The sequence below is a fragment of the Leptidea sinapis genome, chromosome 31, assembly GCF_905404315.1.
Source record: "Leptidea sinapis chromosome 31, ilLepSina1.1, whole genome shotgun sequence".
Lineage (NCBI taxonomy): Eukaryota > Metazoa > Arthropoda > Insecta > Lepidoptera > Pieridae > Leptidea > Leptidea sinapis.
The window spans coordinates 8,234,964-8,251,309 of record NC_066295.1 but is presented as its reverse complement, the minus strand read 5'-3'; the positions used below and the strand labels follow the sequence as shown (position 1 = coordinate 8,251,309).

General features: G+C 32.6%; 1 protein-coding gene across 6 annotated transcripts in view; it reads left to right on the top strand.

The window, feature by feature from the left end:
* Window positions 1-4,200, top strand: part of LOC126974069 (fasciclin-2-like) — a 171,323-nt gene extending 167,123 nt beyond the window's left edge. For 3 of the 6 annotated variants that reach the window (XM_050821462.1, XM_050821459.1, XM_050821457.1), the window contains 2 exons: window positions 35-55; window positions 299-4,200. In XM_050821462.1, the coding sequence (XP_050677419.1) occupies window positions 35-55; window positions 299-428 (151 nt within the window). In that variant the 3' untranslated portion in view covers window positions 429-4,200. The remainder of the gene's footprint in view (window positions 1-34; window positions 56-298) is intronic. The other 3 variants (XM_050821463.1, XM_050821461.1, XM_050821458.1) reach the window with 1 other exon arrangement.
* Window positions 4,201-16,346: the final 12,146 nt, after the last annotated feature.

Below are 16,346 nucleotides of genomic sequence, written 5' to 3'. Positions count from 1 at the left end.
TTTCCCCACGCTGCTAAAATCTGGCCATTTATAGTTATATTCCAACGACGCCAGTGTAAGATATTCCTAGTTATATTCATAATTCGTGTCTCGTTTATTCTTCGTCTGTTTGATTTGCATTATCTTGTTTGTACTAAGCTTGCACTTACTTTGCACAATTTGTGCTTTTAATAGTATTATTATTTGATTTTAGCTTTTCTATTTTGAGTGGTAAATGTGTTGGTGATTGTGCGTTTGTAAATAAGCATTTTAATTCTCTGGAAAGTATAGAATTTTAAAAGGTTATTGTTTATAACAGGGATGAAAAAGAACCACTCAAGGATACTGCAGATGATGCAATCAAGAGGAATTCATCTGTCGAGTTTGATGGCCGACGTGTATATGCTACTAGCGGCGGTCCTATCATCGGAAAGAATTCCGCTGTTTAAGTGACAACTTAAAAATAAATATTTGTATCAACTCAAATCTAAAATTAATGGGATTTCTTACCTATGATTGCTGATTTGTATGAGTTAGGAGATACGCTTATGTGATTGTGACCAGTCCTATTTACTGCCAAAAGACGAATTATCGAATAAGTGTCTGCTTTAAGCCAATGTCGTTTAGTAATATATAATCCTTATTATTGTACTTATTAGTAGTATCGCATTCTGCGGTTTGCACACATGAGTTTGGAATGAACGTGCATTTTATTAATAATTTTAACGTCTGTCATATTTTTTATTTTCTGCTTCAAGAGGTACTGATGTGCCTTTTACTTTAAGTACTTCTAATACGATGTACGGATTAGGTTAAGTTGTAAATATTGAAATAAAAATCCCTGAAAACAACACAGGCGTATTAAAAATATTGACTTTTAGTTATGTTAGTTTTGTCAGTGGATAAGTTTTATTATAAGCATAAATAAAAATAACTTCATGTTATATTCAACTTTTATACTCAATATCACGTTTTTATTTAGTATGGAGTTAAGAATTTTACTATAATTTCACATTGCATTTATTAATTGAATCAATATGTACATATTAAGATTAAGGTTTTTGTAAATATCTATAATTCGTTTTAGTTATAATTTATTAATATCGTTCAGTTTGTTTGTTTTACAAATACATAATAATTTAACACTTTTTAATTGTCTCTCACGCTAAATATAAAATATTGATACATTATATACCTAAGTAATTAGTGGTTAGAATAATCATATTTTTAAACACTATTCGGCATAATATACATTTGTATCACAATTTTTGTGATAGATAAATACTCCGTGATCATAGTAACAGATTATGTCCAATACTTTTACACAACCTATTTTGTATTACGTTTAGGTCTTAGGCTGAGATCTATAGAGCATACGTAGATTTTACTCAGATTTTACTTAAGTAAAACTGTAAGCTAGAGTTCTCTGATTTCGTTTTTTAATAAAAAAAAATTATTGAAGTAGGCGTTAATTTGTGGAAATCCAATGTTTTGAGTTTTCTTTAGGGTTAATTCCGCCAATTAACCGCCGGTCTTTTAAACAATTCGACACATGTATCGCCTCTACAAGAGGCATCCTCAGGACATGTTGACCCGCCAAAATCTGGCACGAGATTAGAGGCGAAACACGTGTCGAATTGTTTAAAAGACAGATATTGGCGGAATTAACACTAAAGAAAACTCAAAACATTTGGATAATTCGTTTTTATAGTCGTTTGACAGCTGAAATATTGCTAAGACCAGTGCAAAAGTCAAGTTCGCGTTTTATCACACTTAGCTAAGGTTTACACAAGTAAAGACTGAGCAAAGTCTAAGTACGCTCTATTATAGATCTCACTTCAGCGTCTGAGGATCTGAAGTCTAAAATATACGCAACTTCTATGCTGTCATTCCTCCGTTGTCGTCGCTCTCTGCTTCCGTTATAGTTATGGTTCCAATTATATTGAAGATAACTATTTTACCATTTATATTTCATGCCTTTAAATCGTATTGCTCTTGAAAAAACTATACCTATTATAAAATATTTCTATAGTTTTTTCTTCCCCAGTGTATTTTTCTTTATTCAATGTTTAAACATAATATTATTTCGCCATTAGCATACTATGTTAGGCATTAAGTGTTCCTCTATGTTTTAGTATTTATATTACTAGATGTTGTTATGTTTATAATTTTATAATGATTCCGCCGACAATTAATAATATTAAGTGCTTGCAAAGCTGCAAAAAAGATTTAGTTTTTATAAAACAATACTACTGCACTCTTACATTGTAGTGCCACAAACAAAAAAAAAAGTATGTGTATACTTATGTATGCACGCAAGAAGTTATACTTCTTTGGCCTAACAAAGCAAAAATCATTAAATTGATTTATTCCTCGTGCTATTCTACGTTTTTACAAAGAACAATATTGTTAAAATCTTGCAAAGATGGCATTGACAATTAATTATTCAATAATGAATACGGCTGTATGGGCTTGAAACCTTTGCCTGTCCTAATAATGGACGAAGATACCAAAAAAAAATAACGAATGACGCAAACGTCAGCTTTTAGAAACCAACTTCAACCTGTTACTTTTGTGTTACAGTGGTGCACGCACATCTTAAAATTTCACTCTCATCATTTTTCATAACGCGCCTAAAAAAGTATAACTTCAAAAATATTTTATTTATATAGTTTTTTATCTTAAATCTTCACTGGCGACCCCTGAAGACTATAAGTTTCATCACAATCTGGTCGATGGTATCGCAACGTAAGAGAAATAAACATACCAACAATGATTTTTTTATAGATTTAAATCACAAATAAGTAACAGTAAGAATTCAAAAGTGTTGACCATTATCGAACATCAGTCCATATTGCAGAGATTATTAATATTAGCATCTAGAGATATTACTAATAATAAGTTATTATTCGAACATTGTATAAGGAAACTGGATTTTTAAGTATTATATGTATGTATCGGAAAGATATTATTGAAATTATTGTTTTGATGGTGAAGAACTTTTACTTACTACTCCTTAGTTTTGAAGTTGATTAACAGAAGACCCAGTTTTCTTATGCAAATTAACCAGTCGTAGAGTTGAACAGGTGATACGTTCTGTTCATATTGTTAAATACCGGACTAAACACAAGCACATGAGAAATTCCATTTATATGCCTTAAAAGCATGACTTCTGGTAATGTAATTTCATGTAATTCCTTTAATTTCCATCAGGTGAGGTGATGTACCTGGACTCATATATTTATCACATCTATGGGTAGATACAGTCGGCTTACTTCAGGTGGCTTCACTACAATGAACTACTTATATCACAATAGAATTCCCGTTGACTCACTTTCAGGTTCAGCTATTAAAAAAGCTAGCAGATTAAAATACTTTTGAGGGACCCTTTTTAGTTAAATAAACTACTTAAGTATACTCTTGAATCCATATATCGAATATAATTCTATAGAATCAGTAGGTGATAGTTCAAAATCGAAAAAAAGGACCGCAAATCTTGAAGATCTTTGGAATAATAATGGGATAGACTATATGAGTTATTGCATTGTCATAGATCCTTGATAAATATGCGATGTTTTTCTTCAGACTGACGTATTAAAGTCGATATAGATACGAAACTAGTAAAAACATGTTAATAATCTCAATTGAATGCATATAATTAATAATGCAATAGGTGGAAGTAAATCCGATATAAATAATATATTATGTTTGCAATTTTATCATGTGTATAGCTGGCGGGTTTCTCTGGTATACGTCTTGGGGACTCTGAACCAAGTCTCCAAGGGTTAATCTAAGGATGTTAGGATCAATAAAACTTGCTCCTTATATTGCCAGCACAAGATTATCACACATTTCGAATACGGATTTGTGACTTAATGCATAACTTGTCCAATTCTTTGACTGGTATAGAATAAAGCAGGCACCGTTGCAATTAATGATTCTCTCATATCTGTAGTATTTTGTACACAATCTTATTTATTTACTCATATACTATTGCTTTCTAGTGTTAATTATCGTTTAAGTGTCTTGGATCATATTATAGAACTATACTCAAAGTAAGATAGACATTTGTATGATGTACCAAAACTTTTTCTTTACACTATACGACGATGAATATTCTGCGTTGAGTATAGTTCTAGAATACAGGCCATGATAGCTTTGAAACATTTATATCTGCATCAAAATGTGCGTTTTTATACAATAAATGTATTCAATGTAAAATTTGTTTCATTTTCCAATTTCTCTATATTCTAAGCTTCGATGAAAATTCACTTTATATACTGTAGCGCCTGAGTCCTCCCTCACACGCGGGGTCGATGCTACATATACTTCTATATTCACTTTCACTTTCTATTAAACATATTAATTAGTATAAATATTAAATATTAGGCTAAAGGCCGACCGTTTTCACTTCTCGTCATTTCTATTCTGTCTTATTCGATTATTTTCTCATCCACGTCAATATTTTAAATTTGAATCATGTTCCATTCTATATCTTTACGGCCAAGCTTATATAATAAGGAGTTCTTATATGTGGATAAGAATACTCCTACAATTACAATAATTTGCAACTACCTGTACAAAGGTTTAATTTACCCTTTACACTAAATAACTGCTGTAAAAATTGTTGCCATTAGAATTTAGTATCATTAAGATAATATGTGCTGTTATTAAGCATATGAGTTCATTTCATATTCCTATAATAATAAAAACCGATGGAGAGATATATAGAGATATACGGCGCGACTAATTTAATTTAGCTATTTTCACCGTTACCGACATCGCCCAAATGATTGTGAAACTGAAGTGGCAGTGGGAAGGGCACATAGTTTGACGGACAGATAAAGGCACGGCAGTAAAGTCCTCGAATGGTGACCACGTATCGGAAGACGCAGTGTTGGTTGGCCATATGATTGAGCGACGAACTGGTCAAGATCGCCAGAATACGTTGGATGAGGGCAGCGCAGGTCTGATCGTCATGGAGACATTTGAGCCTTTGTCTAGCTGTGGACGTCTTCCGGTTGATAGTGGTGATGAATCCATATAATTTCGGAAGTTTATTTTTTTTGTCCGAACGCCATTAGGTACACCCACAATTCTTCATCAAATGTAATCATTCAATTTCAAGGGTGTTTGCCGCTTTTGATAAAAAATTGCTAACGTTAAATTTTTAAATTTAAAAATGGCGGGTCATTTAGTATATTAAAAAAAACGTGTTAAGGTATCAATCTATATTGCGATTTAGGTATTTAAAGTCTTTGTTGAAAAACAAATCATTATACATCACTACGGGACCTTCGATTCGTCAAACTCCCTTAATATCAATTCAAATTCAAATATTTTTATTCAAAATAGGATGTGACATCACTTATTGACGGTCAAAAACTACCACCCATTCCAAAATGAATGCCTCAAACCTGAGAAGAATGAGCGCAACTAACTCAGCGGGCTAAGTTTTTTTCACATTTTCGGGATCTTGTTGTAAAAGCATGTACATCGACAAAAGACTTACTAACTTGACTTAGCCGAGTAGTAGGCATTATAAGTTTATGTCTGATCCTAGTGTTAACATTATGGTTATAACAGTTTCTAGCAAATTCACTTATGTGCCTATGAACATACATTAACAGTCAAGATGTTAATTTCTTTGAATTTTGCACTCAATGATTCTTTAGGACCTAGGTTATAAATAGCGTGAATAGCCCTCTTCTGCATTCTGCAATTCTGCAGCAGAAATATTGTATTAAAATCGGCAGCGTTAACCCATAGCAATATACTAATATATAATAATATTATTTACCATGCATTCTTCTTTCGTTAATGTAAACACTAAAATATTCATTTATTGCTGTGTAACGATCAAAACCTACCACGTTGCAGCCAATTTAAAACCCTAATTGCCCATAATTGCTTTTCTTTTTTATTTTCGGGCATTCAGGGGTTAAAAAGGCTCAATTTATCCTCGTTAAAGGCACAAAAGTATTGCACAGTACAAAAGACGGTTTTTAATCGTGGCTCGAATTACAATGTAATCTTGAAGTAAGGGGTGCGCTTTAGCAGATGGGCCCGTATTTGTTACGATACTAAATGTTGGGCAACAGTGTTATAATAATAGTGATGTGACACTTGTATTTATATAATCGATAATTTAATAAAGTTTATTTTAAACTTCTGAGTCTGGCAATAAATTACCCTACAATTAAGAAAAAATAATATAACATTTGATTTTGAATCAGTTATTCTTATATGAATATCCATGGTGTTTCCTTATTTTCGCGCTAACCTTTAAACCTTTCAATTTTATTGTGATATTAAAAGGTAAGAAGAAGCTAATTTCTATGGTAAGCAGGCAGCAGCATTATATAAAGTAGGTATGAAGTTGAATTTTTAAAATTCGTCGTATGTTTTTCTACCAAGCTGTAGATACGAATGAAAGAAGCTTTGTCTGTTTGTGACAACTATGTCGGAAATATATTCCAACAAAATAGCATATAATTAACAAATTTAAATTACTGTTATTGTTTGCGTTCGAACAATTCACAATTCTATTTATATATTGCTAGGCATTTTAGTACCTATGTCTCCATAAATTCAGGCTGTATTTTTGATCGTGTCATTTTTAGTACAAAAGCAACTGACTATATTCTTAAGATTTCTTAACTGATCTTCAAAGCCTGTCCTGTTTCTCAATTAATTAAATTTTTTTCTTTATATAAGTAGTAAGTTAATTATACTGAAGAAAAAAAAAACGTGATCACGAAACGAGAAATGTTAACATGTGTGTGATATTATTTAAGACACACCAGTAGGACGCTCCTTTTAGACTATGGTTACCACAACGGCGCCTTTTTATGCCGTGAAGCAGTCATGTGGAAAAATTACTGTGTTTTGGTCTGAAGGGCGCTGTAGCTAGTGATTTTACTGGTCAAATGAGACATAAGATCTTACGTAGACATATAAAAGGTAACGAGTGCAATTATAGCGTCACTTAGAATTTTTGGGTTTTTCGAGAATCCTGAGCGGCGCACTTCCTTGTAAAATGCGTGGCGTATCAATTACCATCAGCTGAACGTCCTGATCATCGCATCCCTTATTTTATTAAAAAAATATATAGGTATTTGAGGGCTACGACCATAGAACTATAACACAGGACTGTTATAGCTTATATTAAGGCTAAACAAACTTATTGCAATGATTTGATTATTTTAAAATATTAAATAAACTGAAGCTTTATAATATATCCAAAAGTATTTATACCGAAATATCAAAATTTAATTTCATAGCTTAACTTTTGTCAGAGTAATACGAAATAAATTAAATCTGCCATTTGCACGTCAGACTCAAACATTTCACGAGCAAACAAAGTTAAATGAAGCCATGTTTGTTTGATTCGAGACCGATTGCAATTTGCGTCTAATTGTATCCTAGAGACATCATTACAGGTAGGTAAATGTGCTGTTAGACGAAACTATTTGACTATGATTTAATTACATTTAAAACTATAATTACCTATACACTTTTAATTAACAACTATCTATCAGAAATGTCAAAAACTGGTAACACTCGCAAATCACTTAACAAAATCTACACAAACCGTATCACGATGATAATATAAAACGGAAGTGTCTTTATGATTTTTTCTATCTCTTAAGGCCAATGTAGAAAATGGCTGAATCGGTTTTTAAACAGTATAAGTATAGATAGTTCATGTTGTCAGTGCTCGTGGAAATTTTACTCATAACAATGTACTTATCATTGTTTTGTGATACAAATGAAATTGTAAATTAAATGCAATTACTCTAGTGTCAAATTATAACAATAATGGAATCATTCATTTTGATCGTCAAAAGTATAATAAAAATTATCACCCCATAACTGACCGTGTTCTGGGCTTATTTTGTGAATATCTCTTATCACTAGTTTCAGCTTACAACATTTTTTTTATCATTTACATCTGAATATAAAAATTCTTAAAAAGCTGACTTTATTTATAAGTGGGTCTACGATGCTGTTATAATTCATCATTACATAATACCAGGTTTAAAAAGAAAAAAAAACGTGCGCACCTAAATACAAACAAAAAATCTCAATAATACTTAAATAAACATCTTCTTTTACTTCAAAAAATATGCTAAGTCAAAACTCTAACGGCCGTTCCCAGATAGAGATATCTACAGATAGAGATAAATTACTACCTTCAACTGTCAGTAATTAGCTGTCAATAATCTGAAGCTGTCCCAATATGCCCGATAAGTCATTCTTATCGCCTTATATTGGGACGCGTGAATTGCAATTTCCATACAAACTTTTTATCGCTGGTAAGCTATACGTTGTACCATTGACAGACAGTGTGCACGGATAAGGTGAGTTACCGTCGATAAGTTTATTGGTACAGAAAAGTCAACGATAGTTACGATTTTTATCTCAAGTAAGAGATAGACTGAATATTGGGAACGGCCTTACAAATTCAGAAATCACTGGAACAACTTCAAGAATGAAAATTGGTTTTCAACCAATGTAAGTTTTAAGTTCGAAAACAATCGATACAACACCACAACCCTAGTGCCATGTCACGCATCAAGCAGGGTGCATTGAATCTGTGGTTTGATACATTTTAAGTTACTATAGCCACATTGACACTCCCTGCGAAACGTAATTTATATATTGTCCTTAACTATAGGGGAAGTATGCGTGCGCTATCTAACTTAACACAAGATAAATGATAGATCCGGTATATCGATTGTGTCAAAATATAATCAACTTTGACAACATGACTCATGGGACTTGCACGAGGTTTTGACAAGCATTCGATGCATGGAAAAAATATGAAGATGGAATAAAGTGGGTTTAAAAATTTATATACCTAATCATTATAAAAATATGGATACCAATGGTATTAAAAAAATATCTTTGATCAATCAGAACGTCGTAATAAGTGTTTTATAAAATGCCAAAAAATGAATAATAATATTGACACACTTTTGCACAAATTATATTACCCAAAACTAGGCATAGCGTGTATTATACCCATTATTGTAGTAAATAAACATAAATACTTATAAACATCCATAATTCGGAAACAAACATCCGTATTCATCATATGAATGTGCACACCTACCGGGATTCGAACCCGCGACCTCTAGCTTAGTAGTCAGGGTCACTAACCATTCGGCTATATCGGGCCTTCCATCAATGTGTTTTTCCTGAATACATCGTGAAACCTGATGTATTTTACTTAGAGATTCGCTATTGATCTAATTTGATAAATGTAGATATAATTATATCTAAATTTAATTATAGCGCTGCAAATTTTAACAAGAAATAATTCTTATATTATTCAAATAAAATTTGAAAATCAAAATTTTATGAACTATGCGGGACTCGAACCTACAACCTCCGGCGTTCCGTGCCAACTCTAACCAACTGAGCTAACCGTTTGAGAGACGTATTGTTATAAAAAATTGTATGCTTTGTTCAACTCTCAGGTTGTGGCTCTCTTATATTTTTATTTTCTAGCACAGGCCATTATGTACAACCATTTCGTATTTTTGCCAAATTGTACGGTATGCAATAGCAGAACAACTTTCAGCACATGGAATAATAACATTATTATTAATATAAAAGAAGCTTATCTAGTTACTAATTTAATATTAATTAAATCTATTGATATCTAAAACAACTCTGTTACAAATATTATTTGTACTATAAATTAATATTCTTGTCATAACAATTATTGCTTAAATGTACGTTATTTATAATAATGTATGTATTTAAATAACATTCAACAAAGTTGTGCGATAAATCTTACTACTTAATAGTGGAATTCACAATTTTAAGCCTGGGATTTAAGATTATTTTATTGTAATAAGAATTTGTCTTTCTTTTATTACAATTGTAAAAAAAAACTTTACTAGTTTTTAGGAATAATCTTCTCTATCGCGCCATTCGTTTTCGAAGCTGCTTACCCTATAATGACATCAGAAAATATTCGAAATAAATTAATTTTCAGAATATAAATGCCTTTGCCTTTAATTATACTTTGACAAAATTATTTATTATATACCTAACGCACATGAAGATATTGTTACGTACATGCCTTGTATTTCATATTCCAAAGGAAATATTTACTACAAATATATATCATACTAGCTGACCCAGCAAACGTTGTATTGCCGATATTAAAATCGCGATACAAAAGTAACTGTTGATCGTAGATGGGTGAAAATTTGAAGTTGTATGTATTTTTTAACTTAGCTTTTAACTTTAGCTGACTCATAATCAAATATAAAAAAAAAATAAAAAAAAAAACGTGTGACCACCCTTAACATTTAGGGGGATGAAAAATAGATGTTATCCGATTCTCAGACCTACCCAATATGCACTCAAAATTTCATGATAATAGGTCAAGCCGTTTCGGAGGAGTTCAAAGTTTAACACCATGACACAAGAATTTTATATATTACATTATGTATTATACACACAATTGTAATTTCGATACCAAATTTCTAAATCACGTCAAATTTCGATATTCGAGTTTCGATTTTAGCTTATTCGCTATCGAAAGTAACAATTAGGGCTTGGCACGCGTCATGGCTTAATACGTGCTCCCTTTTAAATTATTACCACAGTAGCAGATGATACGGATTACGTCAGTATTGGACCCTTTGTACCAAAACTAAAATGTGGGTCGTTTCTAATATTGAAAGTGAACAAGCCTCGTTAAGCCGAAATTAGTTTTTCTCGCTATACTGACCCACCTATTTGTATTAAATTTTGGCACTGTTTATTTGTGAAGTTTATTAAATATAATCTTTAAACTTTATAACAGTTATTGAATGGCTGTGAAATCTACGGAGAGTTCCACTACTACTATTATTTTATATATTATTACTACTACCATAATATAATGTGTGAAAACATAAAGAATAAAGGCTAATGCATAAAATCTTAAAGTTAGCAGTAGTTGATGCAGGAGAAACTTCATGATTGTGGAATAGAAATTATACATTCATATAAGTTGCGTTTGCCAAAATTGTTTGTTTTATAATCATTTTTCACTAACCTTGAAGAGGTGACACGTACAACAGTCATAATTTCACTCAAAAGAGAATTTACTGCTGTTTTGGTTAACCTAAATCTAAAGGTAAACTCTGCATGTAGTTCACTCTTTTAATTCTTCTCACACAAGCACTGCGCCGCCTGGGTGATTGTTCGGCAGTGTCACTCTCGGTACCTGTATCCCAGTCCAATAATTGAGCTAGGATTTGCATATCACTGTCACTATCACTAGAACTGGAGAATATTCTATATTTCTATTTAATCTTTATATTGCCATTGCCAAATGGATTTGGCAAATGCAATATAAAGATTAAGATTGTTGCGTCTTGATCGATACGCCAACACGAGAGATATGTTATTGACATGCTCAAACTGTCGTGTTCGAACAGAGGTAATCTGTAATCTATGATCCTTCCTCCCAAAGATATACCGATTTTAAAGATTACAATTTTGATCGACGGATTGTTTATTTGCACATTTAACTAAAGACTTGGATTATATTTTTGATCGAAAATCCGAAGATCAAATATTAGATTGATTATGAATTTCGGTCGTAGGTCGGCAATTGTATTTACATTTACACAGATAGTCAAGCGGCTCTGTCCGCTATAGGCTCAAACAGAACAGTCTCAAGACTTGTAGACTACTGATGGACTATACTAAATACTCTAGGAGATACAGAGTTACATTGTGATGGGTTCCAGGACATGAAGGCATCGATCATCATCGATCAATCGCTGACGAACTTGTAAGAATTGGTTCTAAAAGTACTCAATATGACCCAAAACCGTTCTGTGGTGTCCCAGGGAGTTTTGTTAAATCAACCCGAATTTCATCATGTTCACAAGAGTGTAATCAATTTTGGAGCAAAATTCTCGGCTTCTATTCCAAAACCCTAATCCAAATCTTTAACAAAAAGGATGCACTTGAAGCACTAGGGTTAGATAGGGAAAACTTACTCATTCTAACCAGGACTCTAACGGTGCACTGCAGGTTAAAAAAACACCTCTCAATCTTAGGCCTCAGAGATTGCAGAGCATCTAGATTCTGCAATAGTGCACATTAAAAACTCCCTTACACATCCTCTCTGAATGTTATTTTGTGTAAACACAGCATCTCTTTAATAATAATAATAATTTCTTTATTTGTATAAAATGCAGGTACAAGTATGGTCTTAGTATAAAATATATTCTATCCCAGTACATTCTGCCTGTTGGCATACAAAATTGAAGAGAAAAATTATAATTAAATTAAGAGAAAAATTTAAAGAAATAAACATTTTGACTGTTGCTTCTCAATACATTTTTGATAATGTTCTGTATATAAGCACATTGAGGAATTTTCTAGAATCTGTGACATTCATAATGTTAACACGAGGAACAACCATAAACTTGTTATGCCCTCGGTTGGGTCGAGTTAGTAAGTCTTTTTTTTGTTGGGCGATGTATATGCTTCTACAATTTGATCCCATAAAATGTACAAAACAAATGTGTTACGAAATTTAAAAGAATTGTTAAAAAACGTTTGTGTGGGAAAGGTTATTATAGCATTAACGATTTTCTTAATGACACCATAACTGGGAATAAAGCGAACAGCCTCAGGCTTTTTAATTATAAATGTTTATTGTACGATATCACATTGTAATCTATATTTTATATTTAAAAAAAAGCCCGCTGAGTTTCCTGCGCCCATTCTTCTCAGGTCTGAGGCAGTCTCTTTTGAATGCGTGGTAGTTTTTGACGTTCAATAGTGATTTTAAATCCTATTTTGAATAAAAATATTTGATTTTGAATTTGAAAGAGATACGAATAAAGAGAATGAGATCACAAAAAGTTTATTATAAAAATTGAAATCTTAAATAAGGAGAGTGTTACAATTCATCATTTAGGAAATCGGTAACCGAGTAATAACACTTAGTTAATAACAGCGAGGACAGGAGTTGTTTAAATTTCCTTAAGGCGACACTTAATGCCAGCGACCTTGAGCGATATAAGTTCACAGCTGCCGGCCCGCCATCTATGTAACAAAGCCAATATTTTCAAAATTCTTGCGTGGAAAACAGTTTATAAGCTTACAATCCTCGTTATTCACTACTAATCTGAATAAATTAACCTACACAAAAAAGTACAAGCTATAAGAATTACTTTTCTGAGAGAAGTACCAAAAAAATGCGTCACGCCATGCCAAAAAACTTGTTTAACTTCAAAGAAAAGTGGTAGTCCAAAAAGGCTCGGCAGTGTTAACTATAACCAACAGCAAGCATTAGCAACCTACAAATAAGACTTAAGGATATGTGTAACAGGATTAAGTAGTGTTCGTAGCTTGAAATGCCATACTTTCACCACAAAACTTGTCTAAAAACACCATGTTTGCGTGTTTTCTGCTTACTCTTCGCCTTAAGGGCTGATCCTTTATACTATTCGGCAATTTGTTGAATCTAATAGGTGCCATACCAATAATGTTTTTTTTAGCAATGCAGTCTTAACAAATTAAGAGGTCAAAGACCTGTACACAATAAATTGTTATATTTTGATCTCATTACAGTGGTTCGTGTCCACGTATCATTCAATGTAAGAAATAAATGAATATCAGCCGTAAAAAAAATTGCTATTTCTAAAATAAAAATGCTAGGAAAGTATTATGTATGTCTTGAAGATAGGGATGCAACTGCCTGAGACCTTAAGACTAAAGATGGCCCTTAAGCACCGTTGGGCTTTAAATATAGACTGAGACTGGAGTCTCGTGCTAGATTTTGGCGACTCAACATGTCCCGAGGATGCCTAATGTAGAGGCGAAACAAGTGTTGAATTGTTTAAAGGCAAATATTGGCGGAATTAACACTAAAGAAAACTCAAATCATTTGAATAATTATGGATTTCTGCAAAGTACTTCAATATTTTTTTTTAAAAAGGCTATATTTTTTGGAAAGAAAAATTGTTCAACTACTTAAGAAACGTTAGCTCACTGCAAAAGATATAATCATGAAAAGAATCAATGTTAGCAGTGAGCTATAGTTAATAGTGGCTATCTATCACTATAGATCACATTGGTTGTAGTGAAACAGGGTTTCACCGAACTGTACTAAAGCCGCTTAACAAACCATAACCATAACTTTTTGTGAAAAGTTACAATCGTAACGCAAATTAAATTAGAAAAAAAAAACTTATGAACGATGCGGGACTCGAACCCGCGACCTGTCGCGTTCTGTGCGAGCGCTCTTTCCACTGAGCCAACCATTCAAGAGTTGAACAAGATATACAAAATTTATCAAGTATACGTCACTCGAACGGTTGGCTCAGTGGAAAGAGCGCTCGCACATAACGCGTGATTTCGCGGGTTCGAGTCCAGCATCGTTCATAAATTTTGTTTTCAAATTTAAACTGTGTGGTTAATCCCAGAAGTGAGGGTTATCACTTATTTAAAAAAATAACAAATTGTTTACAATCGTTATAGTTAATAATGAGTTAAAAATAAATAGATAAAAGTATTATATAAATATTTTAAGTTAGGTATGTAGTAAACAACCTATTATAAATATAAAATACTATTTATAAGTCAAATAATAACAAAAACATTGAAATAAATAATAAAATAAGAAGTTCAATTCTAATATGATCGTCTTGCACTGATTGTAAATTACGTTAATTACGGGAACTTCTCATATAGTATTCGCATTGAGTTCTGATATTTTTCATTAAGGTTTGTAATCGATTACAGTTTGATATTGTTCATAGATGTCGCCCTAAGCCATCAATTACGCATTATCTAAGTTTATTATAGAACTGTGACCTTACTTATTATGTAACTGGTGAATATACGATTGGTACGCCCCTATTAAGTGATTCAATACCTTAGTTAGTGGGATATTAAATCACAGAATTTTATTTTTTTTTATTTATAAGTAAATACGGGAACAAGACGAGCAAAACGTTCAGCTGATGCTAATCAATACGCCATGCCCATTGCATTGCAGTGCCGCTCAGGATTCTTGAAAAGCCCAAAAATTCTGAGTGGCACTACGATTCAGCGTTAGCAACTTGAAGTGGACTGACTATCGTACCAGGGGAGTAAAAATTATCGTACATGGATCGAAATTATCGTATTTTTTAGGATAATGTCTATTATAGATAAATAAATCATATAAATTGTAATATTGATATGCATGCAAGTACTTCTTTCTTCACTTAATTTGAATAATTCCGTTTGTCAGAGCGAATACAGACATATAATCATAATAATATAACGAAATAACTGCCAACTTTTCTACACGAAAATATACGATACATATGAAGTGTGAACATAATCGAAATATCGAACTTATATTCTCTTGTTCGCATTGGTAGATGCTATACTAACCAATAAGAAAGCGTGTACAGCAGGCGCTGGATAAAGTTACAGTATCGGCAGTGGTGAAACTTAGTAGAGCGGATCGTAAGGACCAATAGGAATAGAGAACTTGTATTTCCCGGTATTTTCCCAAGATTTTATTGGACAAAATAAAATCATGCTACTGCGATTTAGACTATCAACGCATGAGTGAAATAATATAAATTCTCAAATTTTGCATCATGATAGAAATTATCGTACAATCTGCGTACGATAATAATATGCTATCGTACATCGTACGTAGGCACAAAATTATCGTATGTGTACGATAATTATCGTACGGTTCCGAACGCTGCTACGATTGTGTTTGTCACCTTGAGACATAAGATATTAAGTCTCATTTGCCCTCGTAATCCCTTGTAATTTCTCTAGCTACCGCACCCTTCTGACCGAAACACAGTAATTTTCACACATTACTGCTTCACGGAAGAAATAGGCGCCGTTGTGGTGCCCCCCCGGTATCCTGTGCAAAGAAGCCGTCCACTGGTAAAACAATCCAGTCTTACAATGCAAAAGTGGTTCCTAATTCAAAGCAGGTAACACCTTTCAATCAATTCAAAGCAAACAAGAAGTTACGCCTCTATGCAAATTGATTCAAATGAAGGTAACCTAACACCTTAAACGTTTCCCAATTAATGCGCTAAGTGTCCTAGCTTCATGTGATGTTTGCATGTCTTATACTAGTATTCGTATACTAGGTACATATACTAGGATTCAATGAGCAGAAATTCAGAAAATTACTAACGCAGCTTCTCCGATAAAGAGGACTTATTTATATATGGCCGTTTTCAATAACGTATCTCTAGTTTATCGGATATATTGCTATCACATATATATTGTTTAATGACATGATCATATCTATCCATAGTTATGTCTATTATATAGTTATAGTACAATGCTATCTGTCGATAGGTTATGGAAAT